This window comes from Myodes glareolus, chromosome 11 (genome assembly GCF_982192425.1).
Source record: "Myodes glareolus chromosome 11, mMyoGla1.1, whole genome shotgun sequence".
Classification (NCBI taxonomy): domain Eukaryota; kingdom Metazoa; phylum Chordata; class Mammalia; order Rodentia; family Cricetidae; genus Myodes; species Myodes glareolus.
This window is the reverse complement of record NC_142036.1, coordinates 13,087,044-13,105,894: the sequence shown is the minus strand read 5'-3', so window position 1 is coordinate 13,105,894 and position 18,851 is coordinate 13,087,044. Positions and strand designations below refer to the sequence as shown.

The following is an 18,851-nucleotide window of genomic DNA, read 5'->3' as shown; positions in this document are numbered from 1 at the left end:
AGAACTGGATGAATAAAGAAATACTTTATTTTTAATTGTATATATACACTTCTGTGTGGGTAGTGTAGTTATCATGGAGACAAACAGAGGGTACAGGATTCTCTGTACTCACAAAAGTTTTTGAGCTGCCCTGAGACTAGGGTTAACACTTTCCAGGTTATTTTCTTTCCTTAGAATGTGTTACACTTCCCTAACCATAATCACTTCTGCCCTGCTTGATTATTTTCTTCTGGTCAGAGTGTATTCTGAATTTACAAGGTAAAGAAGCCATTAAAATATTTCTGTAGATCAATTTCTTGCCACAGAAGAAAAACTGAATAGAATCTAACTCTGAGCTTTGATCTCCATGACTGCAAAATGAATGGGTTTGCCAGCCAAGAAGTTGTCCTATTTATGGGATGTGTAGATAGCATTATCACTGGGACTCATTGGCCAACCAGACAAACCAATTGACAAATTTCAGGCCCAGTTCTAGAACCTGTGTCAAATATATACTACAGGTTAATAGAGGAATACATATGTCATCACGTGTAGAGAGAGAAGGGAAGGGAGAGAGAGAGAAAGGAGGTAGAAAGGGAGGAAGAGCAGTGCCAGAAGGAGAAAGAGCGGGAGAGCAAAAAGAGAGAGAGTAAAAGAGGCAGAGGGCAAAAACAGTACAATAAACAAACAGAAAAACATGTCACAATAGAAAATAGATATTTGAATAAAACTGTGAACACTTCAAGAATTACTGTAGAGAGAATCTTAGAATGTGATATGGAGATGCAGCCCAGACACAGAGGAGTCCTTTTATGCCTCTCTGAACAGGCTCCTCTGTGGCACAGAGTTCTGTGTGCTCTCCGCGCCCCCTGCTGGTACTGAGCACCTTGCATAGAGGTTTGTGTCTGAGCTCACAGTAGCTTTCATTCACTGTGTCACTTGCACAGTAATACATGGCTGTGTCCTCAGACTTCAAACTTCCCATTTCCAGGTATAGGGTGTTCTTGGCATTGTCTCTGGAGATGGTGAATCGGCCCTTCACAGCGTCGGCGTAGCGGATGTTATTACTATCATAAATAGATGCGACCCACTCCAGGCCCTTCCCTGGAGCCTGCCGGACCCAGTACATCCAGTAGTTACTAAAGGTGAATCCAGAGGCCACACAGGAGAGTTTCAGGGACTTTCCAGGTTGCACCAATCCTCCTCCTGACTCCATAAGCTGAACCTCACACTGGACACCTGCAAACAGAGATTCCTCATTAGAAAACTGTCACAGAATCCAATTTTTTTTTTCCTCCTCATGTACACAGATGCACACAGCATATGGTCTCCACAAATTACCTTTTAAAACAATGAAAAGGAAAAGCCAACTGGGCCCCAAGTTCATGGTGAATGGTCTCTGACAAGTGGTGATCAGTGAATGGGAGGACCAGGGAACACAGGTCTGGGCTCCTCTGTCTGTGCTGCAGGGTCAGGGCAGTGCTGGTTTTCATTGGTACAGAGAATCCTTATTTGCATGTCTTCCTGCTCTAGTGGCTCTATAGTTGGAGCCTTGAGGGAAGGCAGTGCTCATAACAGATATAAGGCAACAAAATGAACGATGACAGTTACAGAAATTGAAATAAAATTGTAGTTTGGAATCACAATTTCCTTGTGAAGAATTCACAGCACTCAAGTTAGTTCCTTTATGTGCGTGTGCACAGAACATGTGGATATTTGTTATCAGGTCTCTTTAGTACATCTATGAAATTAAGTGCACCAAACACAAGTGTTTCTACAAAGGAACTCAGTTTTTCCTACTTTTTGGCCTAGAAATAGATTCTCCCTGATGTGGCTCTTTGACAGGGTCACAACATTCAGATGCTGTTAGCATAACTCAGTCTCTGTTGCAAGAACACTTGGAAATTTTCTGAATTTTATTTATTTTTGAGACCATGCTGTCCTCATGCTATAGGAGAATTGAAGTGAGATATCCCTTGTCACTCTTTCTCTCCACTGCTTTGCACTTGCTAAGGAGACCTTTGTCCATTAGCATCAAATGCACTTTTTTCCATTTTCTCTTTGATTCCTTTAAACTCCCCACTCCACTGTTATCTTCTGTCATCATTACTCCAGGCAACTCATGACTGTCTTTATTTTATGTTAGAATAGTTTTCATCTACCTAATAATATAATTGTCAAAACAAGAATTTTGATTAAGTTTTAGGAAAACCTCATTGTTATTTAAGCAGTTGTCTGGTTTCCTCCTACTCATCTTCTTTCCATCATCAGTGCCAGCGTTTGCTTTAACAGCACCATCATTCTCCTTGCCCCTCACTTAAGATGTCTTCCTTTCCTAGGGTTCCCATTCTCCTAACTAGGTCTACAAAACAGATGCCAGAACACCTGACACAGAGAATCTAGGTTCTGAATATGATAGAAAGAGGCAGTCTTTACCCTGCTCAATATTTGTTATATTTTTATGACATAACTGGTTCCAGTTCCAATTACATTCTTCCAAGGCTCAGAGAACACTGAGAAGAAGGAGGTGGAAAGAATGTATGAGGCTGAGTATAAAGAAGAGCACTGTGAACTGCTGAATTCTGGATTTGACATGGCTCTCATATCATGAATTCATAATGACAGTTGTTTTCTGTGTAAGCATACCTAAGACGAGGCCAGTCATAACCATTGTGTAAATTATGTTTCAGGCCTTCACTCTTACTGATTATCTGTTAGAGACAAATCTTTCCTGAAAACTGAGAAACTTTCTTTTTGAAAATGTTATCATTTATAAGTTTCTTATGCTACAGTGCCTGACTACACATGCATGCACACATGAGCAGCATTAACTAGACTTAAAGAGGTCAACACTTTCTGAAAGGTTTATGTTGGAGATGATTTGGGGGTAACTGAAAGGAAAATAGGGTACAAATGTGATTAAATTTAATTGTATATATTTAGGGTATGCATTTCCACAAAATAAAGAAAAAATGATACCCATTGAATGGCTGAATTTAAATCCCCAAAGAAAATTATTAAGTAAGATATTACTAAATATGAAATAAATGGGTAGGCAAGGCAACCTTCAGAAAAAGAAATGGCGATGAAGGTTTTCCACACTTTATTTAGAACTACATTGAAATATCTTGACAATAAATCCAGCATGGTACAAGCTCAATTGCTGACATATGGGGTATGGGAGACGAGCTACAAACCTGAGGTGGTTGATGGTGCTGGTAGAGGTGCTCAGGGAGTAGTAAGGATTTGCAAGGTCAATACAAGGGTTCTCGTAGGCATATATGGGTTATCTGTTAGATAGAAAGTAGGGCACTGAGTAAGTTGAGTGCAGGTGAATCAGTAGAACATGTCCAGGGTATAGATGGGCTGATAACTGGGTTTTGAGAAGAGATCAGAGATCAAGAAGAAGAGCAAATTTATTACTTGTATTTTCTAGCCAGGTTGTGCAACTGAGAAGTCCCTGTACAGTGAAGGCAGAACTTTAGAGACTCCAGACAGAAGCTTGGAGAAGAGACACAGAACACCAGTGTACTGGCAAGTGGGACTTTGTGAGATCCCTTAGGGAAGATGTTATGGGAGTGATAGGTCCAAGATAGGTCATTATATTTGTGTGCTGACTTAGTGAGACAAACTACGAGCACTACAAATCTGTGATATGACTTGGGAAATCTAAATGAAGAGGGGTAAACAGTGAATAATGGCTTGGGGGTTCCATTTTGACAAGGTGGCTGAGGAGGATCATCAGTATTGACTAGCATCCCAGGACTATGGAACAGTTGTAGGATCCTGCTAGAGGGAGGAGGAGGAGCATATTTTTTATGATTGATACATCTGTTAAAATACAATCAAGAGTTCTTGAGTATCACCTCAATTTCAAGACAGTGAGAGACAAAGATGCTGCCTAACATGGAATTACCATTTTTTATTTTTTATTTTTATTGAGCTCTACATTTTTCTCTGCTCCCCTCCCTGTCTCTCCCCTGTATGCCTCTCCTCTCCCTTTCAACCCTCCCAAGGTTCTCAGACTCCCAATTTACTCAGAAAATCATGTCCTTTCTATTTCCCATGTAGATTAGATCTATGTATGCCTCCCTTAGGGTCTTCATTGTTGTTTAGGTTCTTTGAGATTGTGATTTGTGGATTGTTTTTCTTTGCTTTATATTTAAAAACACTTATGAGTGAGTAAATGCAATAATTGTCTTTTGGGGTTACTGAAAATGATGTTTTCTAGCTCCATCCATTTGTCTGAAAAATTGAAAATAAAGACATCTAAAATTCAATCTTTTCAGAAACAGGATTTTTTTCTTAACCAGGAATCCTGAAGATAAACCATCCATGACTAAAGATAAGACAGAGACCAGTAGTGTCTGCTAACATTAAAAAAAATTCCATCAACATTCTTTTCGAAGGGGAAAATGCCAAAGAAACTCACCCAGAAAGCATAAATATCCTCAGCACATATTCCCCAAATTGGTCAATATAATCATATGAGGGGATATTGACAGCAACTTCAGAGAAGAAATAAATACATCATTATCTTACAATGTAGTGGTTTCATGGGTGCTTACTTACCTGGAAACTTTTCAAGATGTGCTTGCAAGCAGAGATTATTGTATGATCACAATACCTCAATAAATTTTCTTTGAAAAATCTGACTAATGTAACATGGAAGCAGACCCTGCCAGATTAAGGAGAATTCACACTAGCTCTGATTAGGGCATAATAAGGGATCCTTTAATTAAAGGGGATGCCACAGATCACAATGTGGAACAGGAACTGAATCCAACATCCAGTTCTGGTGAGTAGGAATAGCAAGGGGGGAGACCATATCTTTTTGCTTCCCAAGGCCACACCAACCATGGTCCAGCCTCTCAAAGGCCATTGTCTGAAGGAGGTTCCTTATCACCTCCTTTCTGTGACCAAATAAGAGAGTTCCAAAACTAATACAAAACTATATACAATAAAGAAATGATTTTCTGAGTAAATTGTGAACATGAGAACCTCGGGAGGGTTGAATGGGAGTGGAGAGGCAGGGAGGGGAGCAGAGAGAAAATGTAGAGCTCAATAAAAATAAAGCCTGGTAGTTCTGGCACACACCTTTAATCCCAGCACTCAGGATACAAAGGCAGGTGGATCTCTGTGAGTTCGAGGCCAACCTGCTCTACAACAGCTAGTTTCAGGACAGGCACCAAAGCTACAGAGAAACCTTGTCTCGGAAAAAAAAAAAACAGATTCAAGTATAAAAATTAGAATTACAACCAGTATGAACAATATTAATCAAGGAGTAAGAGTCTATTATTCTACTGGGATTTAGTCATAAATCTATATGTACAGAGAACAAAATTTGACCCTGCAGATGACCTATCCTTATGAGTCATATTTCTCTTTGCTTCGTGATCCTTTCTGGATAGTTATTTTTTCCTCTTTATTCATCCAGATGTCCAGGGTCTCTTGACTTTCTGAAGATGAGTATTTTCTTTCAAAGTCAAGAACTGAACCCTTCTCCAAGCCTCATGATGTTTTCTTAAGAGTTGTATGATTGTCAACTCTAAGCATGAGCTGCCATTTCTCTTTCTCAAGAGGTTTCTCCTTTTCAAATCAAATATTTATTAATTGTGATGGTATCCATACTTTTTCACATCCTGTGGGAACAAGAGTGAAATCCCTTCCCCAACATAGCACATTTTCTGGTTTCCATTCTGAGGTTGGAAAGTTCAAGAGGCATAGGGTAGCACCAGGACATCCATGCTTGTCTGGAGCCTCCAGTTAAAAGGAGATGGGGCTTCTCAGCTAGGTCTTGGCTTTCATCCTGAGCCTTAGAGTGGCTTTCCATTGATTGTGATTCCTGAGAGGATAAAGGAAGCCCAGGAAGTTTCCTTTCCTTTACGACAGACTTTTGCTTAAGTTCTTCTTAGTAGAAATGGAAATGGATATGCAGGAACATTTTCCTGGTTCTCGGTGGGTTTCTTTAACAAGAAACTTTTTGAGTCACTCTGTGCAGACTTGACAGGCAAAAGATGGGAATGTTCATGGTAAATCCACATTCATTCAATGATCTTAGAATAGGGTATCACTTACTTGATGCATTTGAAAGTCTCCTGAAAATTCATAGAGTGGATTAGGATGTAATTTGAGCTCATAGTCATTAGAAATCATACTTAAGAAAATTTAAAATTTATCATTTTGGTGTCAGTAGAGACAATTTATTCTTATTCCTCATTTAGAAGGTAACTGGTGATTACTAACATTTTACACATGTGATCTCATGTGTTCATCTGGGAAAAAAACACAAGTGACTGACTTGGATTCTATCTTATTAGGGTCACACTATTTACCTTACTAATTAGGGACACCATGCATGGGCACTTTTTCCTTAAACATCTTTATTTAGTTCAGTCTGCTTTTCCTTTCTTTTTTTCATTTTTTTATTAATTTATCAAAGTTTCCACTTCCACCCCTCCTCCCAATTACCTCCCACTACCCCCTTTCACTCTCCACCTCCCTCTCCAGCCCTAAGAGCAGTCAGGGTTTCCTACCCTGTGGGAAGTTCAAGTTTCTTCCCCCTCACTCCATGTCTAGGAAGGTGAGCATCCAAAGAGACTAGGATCCCAAAAAGCCAGTACATGCAGATGAAACAAGTCCCAGTGCCATTATCAATGGCTTCTCAGAGAGTCCCCGTGCCAGCCACATTCAGATATTCCGGCCACATTCAGAGAATCCGGTTTGATCACGTGCTCATTCAGTCCCAGGTCAGCTGGCCTTGGTGAACTCTCATGAGATCAGTCCCCTTGTATCAGTGGGTGAACGCACTCCTCACGGTCCTGCCTTCCTTGCTCACGTTCTCCCTCCTTCTGCTTCTCATTTGGACCTAGGGCGTTAAGTCCAGTGCTCCAATGTGGGTCTCTGTCTCTATCTCCATCCATCGCCAGACGAAGGTTCTAAGGGGATATGCAAAATATTCATCAGTATGGTTATGGGCCAAGGCCATTTCAGGCACCCTCTCCTCTGCTGTCCAGGGAACAATCTGGGGCTCTCTCCTTGGACCTGGGAACCCCTCTAGAATCAAGTCTCTTGTAAAACCTAAAATGGCTCCCTTAGTTGAGATATATTCTTCCCTGCTGCCATATCCATCCTTCCTCCCTCCCCCCATTCCAATCCCCCAAGCTTTCCCCAATCCTCCTCTACTCCCTTCCTCTAACCCTCTCCACTTCCGTCCACACCCCCACCCCCGTGCACCCAAGGTTGCCTGGCACTCTTGTCTACATCCAATATCCAGGAGGATAACTACGTAATTTTCTTCAGGGTCACCTTATTTAGCTTCTCTAGAATCACAAATAATAGGTTCAAAGACCTTTAATTATGGCTAGAATCCACTTATGAGTGAGTACATACCATATTCCTTTTTTTGGGTCTGGCTTACCTCACTCAGTAAAGCGTTTTCTATGTCCATCCATTTGCATGCAAAATTCAAGATGTCATTGTTTTTTTACCGCTGACCAAAACTCTAATGTGTATATGTTCCACACCTTCTTTAACCATTCTTCTATTGAGGGGCACCTAGGTTGTTTCCAGGTTCTGGCTATTACAAATAGTGCAGCTATGAACATAGTTGAACAAATGCTTTTGTAGTATGATAGGGCATCTCTTGGGTATATTCCCAAAAGTGGAATTGCTGGGTACTGAGGGAGGTTGACTCCCAGTTTCCTAAGAAATGCCACACTGATTTCCACAGTGGCGGCACAAGTTTGCATTCCCACCAACAATGGATGAGTGTTCCCCTCACTTCACATCCTCTCTAGCATAGGCTATTATTGGTGTTTTTGACTTTAACTAATCTGACCTGTGTAAAATGGTATCTCATAGTTGTTTTGATTTGCATTTCCCTGATCGCTAAAGAGGTTGAGTATGACCTTAAGTGTCTTTTGGCCATTCGAAGTTCTTTTGTTGAGAATTCTCGGTTCAGATCAGTACCCCATTTTTTTAATTGGGTTAATTAGAGTTTTAGTGTCTAGTTTCTTTGTATATATTGGAGATCAGACCTTTGTCTGATGAGGGGTTGTTGAAGATCTTCTACCAGTCAGAAGGTAACCTTTTTGTCTTAAAGACAGTGTCCTTTGGTTTACAGAAGCTTCTCAGTTTCAGGAGGTCCCATTTATTCATTGATTCTCTTATTGTCTGTGCTACAGGGGTTCTACCTAAGAATTGGTCTCCTGTGCCTATGTATTGAAGACTACTTCCCACTTTCTTCTATCAGGTTCAAAGTGGTCAGATTAATGTTGATGGATTTAATCCATTTGGACTTGAGTTTTTGTGCATGGTAATAGATATGGATCTACTTTCATTCTTCTACGGGTTGACATCCAAAAGGAGAAGTTTCTCTGATTTCCCTCTTCTTTATCCTTTGTGTATAGGAGGGCCACTGATTTTTTGGAGTTGATCTTGTACCCTGCCACATTACTAAAGGTGTTTATAAGCTATAGAAGTTATTTGGTAGAGTTTTTGGGGTCGCTTATGTACACTATCATATCATCTGCAAATAACGAGAGTCTAAATTCTTCCTTTCCAATTCGAATCCCCTTGATTCCCTTATGTTTTCTTATTGCTATTGCTAGAACTTCAAGCACTATATTGAAGAGGTATGGGGAGAGTGGACAGCCTTGTCGTGTTCCTGATTTTAGTGGAAAAGCTTTGAGTTTCTCTCAATTTAGTTTGATGTTAGCTGTCGGCTTGCTGTAAATAGCTTTTATTATATTTAGGTATGATCCTTGTATCCCCAATCTCTTCAACACCTTTATCATTAAAGGATGCTGAATTTTGTCAAATGCTTTTTCAGAATCTAATGAGATGATCATATGTTTTTTTCTTTTTTTTTTTTAGTAAATTTTATTAAATTATAAAAGTTTCCATTTCCATCCTCCCTCCCAACACCCTCCCACTCCCCCTACTCCCCCTCCTCCTCCCTCTTCGTCCCACAGGGCAGTCAGGGTTTCCTGCCCTGTGGGAAGTTCCAGTTCCTTCCCCCTCCCTCCAGGTCCAGGAAGGTGAGTGTCCAAACAGACTGGATCCCCAAAATCCATTATATGTAGAGGAAACAGGTCCCAGTGTCATAGTCAATGGCTTTTCAGAAAGACTTCGGGTCAGCCACAGTCAGAGAATCCGGCCAAATTCGGAGAGTCTGGTTAGATCACGTCCTCTTTCAGTCCCAGTCCAACTGGCCTTGGTAAACTCTCATCAGATCCGTTCCCTTGTATCAGTGGGTGATAGCATCCCTCGCAGTACTGATTTCGTTTTTCATGTTCTTCCTCCTTCTGCTCCTCATTTGGACCTCGGGGGGCTCAGTCCGGTGCTGCAATATGGGTCACCGACTGTATCGCCGTCCTTCGTCAGATGCAGGATCTATGGTGATAAGCAAAATATACATCAGTATGGACATGGGCCACGGCCGATTCAGGCACCCACTCCTCTGTCCAGAGAGCAATCTGGGGGATCTCTCCTTGGACCTGGGATCCCATATATAATCAAGTCTCCTGTAAACCCTAAAATGGGTCCCTTAGTTGAAATATAATCTTCCCTGATCCCATATTCATCCTTCCTCCCTCCCCCCCCCCCATCCCAGGCCACCAAGCTTTCCCCTTTCTTCCCCTACTCCCTTCTCTCTAACCTTCTCCCCTTCCATCGACTCTCCCTCCCCCCCATGCACCCGAGGTTACCTGGGACTCTTGTCTATTTCCTACCTCCTGGTGGATAGCTAAATAATCTTCATCAGGTTCATCTTCTTATTTAGCTTCTCTAGGATCACGAATAATAGGCTCAAAGACCTTTAATTATGGTTAGAATCCACTTATGAGTGAATACATACCGTGTTCCTCTTTTTGGGTCTGGCTTACCTCACTCAGTAAAGCGTTTTCTATTTCAGTTTATTTATATGATGGATTACATTGATAGATTTGCGTATGTTGAATGAGCCCTGCATCTCTGTGATGAAGCCTACATGATCATAATGGATAATTGTTCTAATGTGGTTTTGGATTCAGTTTGCCAGGATTTTGTTGAGAGTTTTTGCATCGATGTTCATGAGTGAGATTGGCCTGCAATTCTCTTTCCTGGCTTTGTCTTTATGCAGTTTTGGTATCAGGGTAACTGTAGCTTCATAAAAAGAATTTGGCAATGACTCTTCTGTTTCTATATTGTGAAATACCTTAAGGAGTATAGGTATTAGCTCTTTTTGGAAGTTCTGATAGAATTCTGCATTGAAACCATCTGGTTTGGGATTTTTTTTGGTCAGGAGGTTTTTGATAACAGTTTCTAATTCTTCACGACTAACAGGTCTATTTAGATTGTTCACCTGGTCTTGATTTAACTTTGGCAAATGGTACTTATCTAAAAACAAGTCCATTTCTTGTACATTTTCCAACTTTGTGGCACATAAACTTTCATAGTAAGATCTAATGATTCTCTGAATTTCCTCTGTGTCTGTGGTTATGTCCCCCTTTTCATTTCTAATTTTATTAATTTGAGTGTTCTCTCTCTGCCGTTTGATTAGTTTGGCAAGGGGTTTATCAATCTCCTTGATTTTCTCCAGGCTCCAACTTTTTGTTTCATTGATTCTTTGGATTGTTTTCTGTGTTTCTAGTTTGTTGATTTCAGCCCTCGGTCTGATTATTTCCAGTCTTCTACTCCTCCTGCATAAATCTGCTTCTTTTTTTTCTAGAGGTTGCAGGTGTGCTGTTAAGTCTCCAATGTGTGCTTTCTCAATTTTCTTTATGCGGGCACTTAGTGCTATAAACTTTCCTCTTAGCACTGCTTTCATAGCGTCCCATAGGTTTGAGTATGTTGTGTCTTTATTTTCATTGATTTCAAGGAAGATTTTAATTTCTTTCTTTATTTCTTCCTTGACACAGCGGTGATTCAGTAATTGACTGTTCAGCTTCCATGAGTTTCTAGGCTTTCTGGTGTTTGAATTGTTATTGAATTCTAACTTCATTACACGGTGATCTGACAAGACACAGGTGGTTACTAATATTTTTTTTGTATTTGTGGAAGTTTGCTTTGTTACCGAGTATTTGGTCAATTTTCGAGAAGGTTCCATGAGCTGCAGAGAAGAAGGTATATTCTTTCCTATTTGGGTGGAATATTCTATAGATGTCTGTTAAGTCCATTTGATTCATTACCTCTAGTAATTCTCTTATTTCTCTGTTGGGTTTCTGTCTGATTGACCTGTCCATTGGTGAGATAGGTGTGTTGAAGTCTCCTACTATTAGTGTGTGTTGTTTGATGACTGCCTTGAGTTCTGAAAGTTTTTCTTTTACATAAGTGGGTGCTATTATATTAGGGGCATAGATATTTAGGATTGAGACTTCCTCCTGATGAATTGGTCCTGTAATGAGTGTAAAATATCCGTCACCATCTCTTCTGATTGATTTTAGTTTGAAGTCAGTTTTGTTGGAAATTAAAATGGCCACACCCACTTATTTCTTAGGTCTGTTTGCTTGAAAAACCTTTTCCCAACCCTTTACTCTTAGTAGATGTCTGTCTTTGTGGTTGAGGTGTGTTTCTTGTAAACAGCAGAATGTTGGATCCTGTTTTCGTATCCAGTCTCTTAGTCTGTTCCTTTTTATAGGTGAGTTGAGTCCATTAATATTAAGTGATATTAATGACCAGTGGTTGTTGACTCTGGTCATTATTTTTTTATTTTTTTATTTATTTTTTTGTGTGTAGTAGAGTTTTTGTGTTTCCCTTCTTTGAGTTGTAATTGTGAATGGTCGCTAAATGTCTGAGTTATTGTAGGCAGTGTTGACAATGTTGGGTTCCTTGGGTTGCTATTTTCCTTCTATTACTTTCTGTAAGGCTGGATTTGTGGCTACGAATTGATTAAATTTGTTTTTATCCTGGAATATTTTGTTTTCTCCTTTGATAATGAACGATATCTTGGCTGGGTATAGTAGTCTGTGTTTGAATCCATCGTCTCTTAGTTTCTCCAGGACCTCTATCCAGGACCTACTGGCTTTCATGGTTTCCATAGAGAAGTCTGGTGTAAGTCTGATAGGTTTACCATTATAAGTTACTTGACCTTTTTCCTTTGCAGCTCTTAATATTCTTTCTTTAATATGTACTCTTTGGGTTTTGATTATTATATGGTGAGGGAATTTTTTTTTGATCAAGTCTATTTGGTGTTCTGTGTGCTTCTTGAACCTTCATAGGAATATTGTTCTTTAGATTGGGAATGTTTTCTTCTATAATTTTGTTGAATATATTTTCTGGGCCTTTGATCTGCAATTCTTCTCCTTCTTCAATCCCTATTATTCTCAGATTTGGTTTTTTTATTGTGTCCCAGATTTCTTGAATGTTTTGTGATGAGAATTTGTTGGATTTGCCATTTTCTTTGATCAGAGCGTTTATTTTCTCTATGGTGTCTTCAGAATCTGAGATTCATTCTTCCATCTCTTGTATTCTTTTGGTTATGCTTGATTCTGTAGTCTCTGTTCGTTTACCTAGATTTTCCATATCCAGCTGGCCCTCGATTTGTTTTTTCTTCATTGCCTCCATTTCAGTTTTCAATTCTTGAACGGTTTCCTTTACCTGTTTGATTGTTTTTTCTTGGTTTCTTCTTCAAACTTTTTGTTATAGTTTTCATCCAATTCTTTAAGGGAGTTATTCATATCATGTTTAAGGGACTCTATTGCTCATGATGGCACTTTTTTCCACTTCTTCTGGATTAAGGTGTTCAAGTTCTTCTATTGTAGGGTCGTTGGGATCTGATGTTTTCATGTTGTTTTTCAGATTGTTGGAGGAGTTCTTGCCTTGGCGTCTGCCCATCTCTTCCTTCAAATGCTCTCTATTGGATCTTCTGATATCAGGTCAGCTTCCCTTGTTGGGCAGGGACTTCACTGACAGAAGGCCTACCTTTACTCAGGCAGGCTATTGAAACACAGGTACTGCCTCCTCCAGGTTGCACTTACTGCCCAGGCCCAGCTTGCAAGGCTGCTTAGCTGGGGAAATTTTAGGGCCCCAGGGGGAAAGGAGGGATGGAGGAAGGTGTACCGGGACGAAAACTGGGATGGGCGGTGAGAGAGCTTAGCAGGGTGGAACCACCACTGCAGGGTGACCAAGAGTCAAGGGGTTCGGGGAAAGTCTGAATTCCTCCTTGCCCAGCTTCTGCCGTGGGCCAGGAGCAAACTCACCCTTCTGATGTATGTCCGACAGTGGCTCAGTGCCCCTTACTGTCCAGGAATGTCACTGATCTGAAACAGTGCCCACCTGTCCTCAGACAGGGTATTGAAACACAGGCTCAGTCTGCTTTTCTCCTTACATTTTTATATCTCGCTTTCTCTGTCCTCAGGTTGGAGTACATAAGAGCCCAGGTTCTATGATTATAGCATTGGTAAGAGAGGAGAAAGCCAGCAGTTCATAACACCCCGTGAAATAAAGTTGCATGCAACCAGGATTGAGGGTTATGTGATCTGAAGAATTAAAAAGACATAGTGATAACAAGACATGAAAGGAGGGCATGCTTGCACAGTCAGAACTGTTTGCCTTGTGGTGAGCATAACCATAGAGGACAAGGCACTTTCCTGCGATCTTCACATGCCTTAGTAATGTAAATCACCAGGGAATGAAAATGAGGTGCTGTAACCAACCTGCCTTGTCAGATCCTGGAGAACATCCACCATTTCCTATGTGTTTGAACCCCACATTTTATTTCCCTCATTTTTTGTGCATAATCTGTTTACTGTGAGTGGTAGTGTTGGGGCTCGAACATAAGATAGATGAGACAATCATCCTTGCAAATACTGACTGAAAAACAACACTATGAGTGTTGTGTTCTTCTTATTCATGGTATTCTGGAGGTTAAAAGAATATTTCTCAGAAATGTTTACTATGTCTAATCTTGGGTTTGTCTGATATTTTCATTGTGGTTACAAAAATTGGGAAAGGATATCACAGATATATTTCTGATAATACATTTGAGAACATTTTTGCTGACTTATTCAGGTATTTTTGACTTTAGTTACTGAAGAGATAGTCTGTATCTATATTCCGTCCTCTCTTGCTCCCTGGGTTATTTTTTTTCTGTGATTCTGCCTAGAAGGAAGTTACTAAGCAAAAGTCGCTTGCAAAGGGAGTGAGTTCATGGTTAAATTAAACATTATTTATAATTATCTTCTATTTGAAAGGTGGATCCTTCTTCTTAAGTGTTTCATCATTGATTTTTTTTATGTGGTGGACAAATGGCAGTCACTTAATGGGCCACATTATAATGACAATATCATGCTGTCCATTTGTGTTGTAGTTAGAATTCTGTCAATAAAATGCAAAACATAGTCATTAGGGAACAAAGAACCCCTTTTGGGAAACATGCCTTCATCATTTCGGTCTGCATGCAAGACTTTTCTTGTTTAATGACTGATATGAGAGGGCCCCAGGCTGATGTTGAAGATGCCATCCATGAGAAGGTGTTCCTGGTTTGTATAAGAAAGCAGTCTGAACAACCATGGAGAGCAAGTTGGTAAACAAAGTTACTGGTTTCTGATTTCATTCCCACCTTCAGGTTTGTACCTTGATTTAATGTCCTGACTTTCCTCATGATACATTTTGAGAATTAAGATGACAAAAACCCTTTCATTCACATGTTGGTTTTGTTCATAGTGTTGATCACATTAGTAGATCACAATGTAGTACAATGGAAAATTCTTCTCATTAAAATAGGAAAGTAAGGGACATGACAGGCTGATCAACTAGAAACACAGCCACACACAGAGTCTCCCTTCCAGATGCAGCCACACATTCCAACACACACAGACAGAGACACAGACACAGAAAATGATGAAAGTCCCACTTCCATATACAGTCCCATACCCATCCAACATACCCACAATCAGAAACACCCTTCAATATACAGGTAGAGTGGATGACTTACTTCTAATTTGACAGGGTAATCTTGGTGGTCTGGACTTTCTATATAGATCAAGCTATGAGAGACATTTTTGCTTCTCTCTCCCCATTGAATGGATTAAGGCTATGTTTCACCATGCCTAACCAACAACTGCAGTGTAGTCAATATTCAATGAATTTATTTCCTTAAAAAATTTCAACACAATGTATCCTGATAATTATTTTCTTTTGCAGATCCTGCCTATTCCCCCAATTCCAGAATTCCATAAAAAGTCAGAGTTTTAAGGGTCATTTATGAGGACATATAAGGGTTTGGATGTGAGGCATTCATTTCCATATAGACACTTAATTGTTTAAAAATTCATAATTGGCAATATGTTTTCTCTTTTAAAATTATTATATAACACACTTATTTGCTTTGATGAATGAGTTTGTTTATCAATGTATAGTGATAATATTTATGGCTCAAGAGATGGCTCAGTAGTAAGACACCTAATTTCCAGTATTAGTATCTTAGCTTGATTCACAACATTTAGCTTAGAATCTGATTGTGTCTGTTTAACATATATTCCCAGCACTGGGGGGCATTGTGACTGGAGGTACTCTAAGTCTTGCCATCCAAAGATTCTGCCTGCTTATTTGTGCTCCAGGATCACTGTGTTATCTTTTCTCAAAAATAAGTTAGAAATCAACTGGTAAACGTACTCAAAATCAACACTAGCCACTAATCACACATGCAAGCCATATATTATGCACACACAGTCTAGCCAATTAACATTTTTAGCAATTTTAACAGTGTCCTTACCTGGCATTGGATTCACAGTTTGTTGTTGTTTAGAGCGGTACCACGGATGCTGCAGACCTTGGATGAACTGTTTGCTATGGAACCCAAGAGATGAACTCCTGTAGACTTGTTCCTTCTCTGAAACTTCCCACCTGCACTAACTTTGGGAACTTCTATTCATTTTCCACCCATGAGAGTGACACTTTTAAGTCTCTGAAAGTGAGAAATAATATTTACCTAAGTGCTTAATTCTTATCTTTAAGTGAGCTTGGTTCTTAAACTTAAGATATTTCATATTGGCACAAAGCAATATCTTATTTATCACAGAGATACAAGCCTAGTTCAACTTTTTAAAACATCAGATTTTTCTACAGAAAATAATTTTTGATGACTACATTTATTCATTAATAAAATAAACACCAGGAACTGCAAATTATTCTTTCTTAATGCCCAGCACTTATAATTGATTCTGTAAAGGATCAATTTACTGCCGGGTGGTGGTGGTGCACACCTTATATCCCAGCACTCAGGAGGCAGAGGCAGGTTGATCTCTGTAAACTTGAGGCCAGCGTGGTGTAGAAGTGTTAGTTCCAAGAAAGAATCCAAAGCAGCAGAGAAATCCTATCTCGAATACACAAAAACAAACACAAACAAAAGGATCAATTTTCTTAGCATAGATTTGAGAATGTTGGGATATTGAGGATAAATCAAACCAAACAAAGAAAATAGAAGGAAGAGAACAAGGAGAAGTATGGAAACTGCACCCTCAGCTGGTGACTCCTATTCTCATTCTGGACTGCATTACCTTTTCAAGACTTCTGCGTAGTTGAACCATAGCATGTGCTGGAATCTCACTACTCTTGTTCAACTCCACACACCTGAATGAAAAGAAAAATAAGAGCAGACTGCACATAAGAGTAAGAGTGTCTGCCACACATCTAAAAGAGGAAGATGGGTCCTGTTGAGCTGTGTTCTCTGCCTCTGGTACTTTGAGAGTCAGTAGGATCTTAAGAAAGTGAAATGTCTTCAGAGTCTTACTCATAGTAAGAGAGGCCCTGAGCCTGAGTCAAACCTGAAATCCCAATCTTTCTGCTCACCTGATCTCAGGGCAGGTTTCTGTGGTCAGATGATGTTACAGTAACCTCTGTAATGTAAGCTGTTTACAGATAATGAGTAAGTATGCATCTCTGAGGAAGCACATAGACACTAAGGCATATACACACAGACAGATATACAATAGAGACAATCCTTCCCACAAACACAAGAACAAGGGCAGATGGATATATGTATATTAACATCATAAGATATTTGAAAATTTTCTTTTTCCGCAATTGTCATTCATTCTACTTAAAAACAAACACCATGCTCATTTATAATGCACTGTGATTACATTGATTCATCCCACTACCCTCTCTCTTCTTTCTCTCACTACTTTGATCTTTCTGGCCTCTTCTATAATTATGCCTCTTCTTTTCTATCCTCCCTCCTTTCCTGTTTTTCTACGCCAACACTGCTACTTCTGTCTGCTCTTCCAGAAGTGAGATTTCAGGGTCACATTGCCTTGTGTTATTTTCTGAAGGACACCCACAATTTCATAATGTCTTAGTAGAACCACATTCCTATTACAACAGCAAAGGCATCTCTTTCCCTCCATTCTTATATCAAATGATCTCATTCTTTCCTTGCATAAATGGCACTCATATCATTGGTTGCAGGCAACTAATTATTTTGGATTTAAGATCCACTTCTGCCGTTGTTAGAAATGTGAGCTTTATGTAACCTCTTCTGCCCACTTTCACCAGTCATGGTTAAGCATCTCAATCAAAGGAGGGAGGGCAGAACAATGTGTGTTCATGAGTACATCACCTCTCAACTCTGGGTTCCCGGAGCTATCTGTTAACCTCCTGATTCAAAACTTAGAGTTGTGAGAGAAAGGATATTTTCTTGGAAAGAAAAATTGAACTGTTCTCTTGAATGACAGAAACCATGTTATAAACTTAACAGGGGGTAGTGATGTTTCAAATGCAGTATTTATTATTCAAAATGATAAATATATTTTGAAATATTACCATTTGAATCAAGGTCTAATATAAGCTACACAAGAACTAGACCATTGAGCTAAACCATAGCATTTAATGAGAACTGTTTTAAAAAAAATACACTGTTTTAATAATGGGTATATGTTTCTGTGTGGGTAGTATAGTGCTCATGGAGATAAACACATACCACAGGGTCCACTAGACTCACACGTGGCTCTGAGCTACCTTCATCTTCTAGGATTTACAATCTTCTTTGGTTTCTTCACAAACTGATGCTAGCCACTGAACAGGATCATTTTGTTCTGTATGATGATATGCATTTTATTCAGGTAAAAGCACATCCTAAATTTCAAAAACAAATATTATGGGAATGTGAAATTCAAGTTTTGCCACACTAGAACTTTTCAGTGGGTTCTGAACACATAACTCAGAATATATAATGAAAAAAGAGAAATGGGTGTGGTAGCCAACCAGATATACCATATAGGGAATGTGGAGACAAAACCATCACTGGGACCAGACTATCAGGTCATTGAAATCCAGGCCCAGTGAGGGAATTTGTCTCAAAACAAGTGGTACAGATTGCTAGAGAAATGCATCATATGTCAGCACACACACACACACACACACACACACACACACACACAAACACACAGGGAAAGAAGTAAGAAAGAAAAATTAAAAGAAAGAAAGAGGGAGAAAGAGAAAGAGAGAGAAAGAGAGAGGGGGAAGAAATAGGGAGACTGAGGGAGATAAAGGGAAACAAGGAGAAACACTATAATAAATAAACACAACTGGAAACGGATTTTGAATAAACATTTGGACATTCAAGGATTACTACACACTATTCCTGTAGAGAAAATATTTAAGTGAGATATGGAGAGGAAGTGTAGACACAGAGAAGTCCAGTCTTCCATGCTTCTCTGACCAGGATCTTCTGTGCCCCAGATCTCTAAGTGCTCTCAGCTCCCCCTGCTGGATCCGTGTTCCCCACACAGGTGTTTTTGTCTGAGATCACAGTAACATTCACTCACTGTGTCTTAGCACAGTAATACATGGCTGTGTCCTCAGACCTCAGACTGCTCATTTCCAGGTATAGAGTGCTCTTGGCATTGTCTCTGGAGATTGTGAACCGGCCCTTCACAGCGTTGGCATAC

General features: G+C 39.7%; 1 pseudogene and 1 gene segment (V, D, J or C); both read right to left on the bottom strand.

Moving 5' to 3' along the window:
* The window catches only part of LOC148120425 (immunoglobulin heavy variable 3-23 pseudogene), a 445,932-nt pseudogene that overhangs the window by 371,912 nt on the left and 55,169 nt on the right, over positions 1–18,851 (bottom strand). The window lies entirely within an intron of this gene.
* LOC148120427 (immunoglobulin heavy variable 3-9-like) lies at positions 713–1,468 on the bottom strand. The segment is given in 2 exon segments: positions 713–1,218; positions 1,321–1,468. Coding segments are annotated over 2 exon segments (537 nt in total).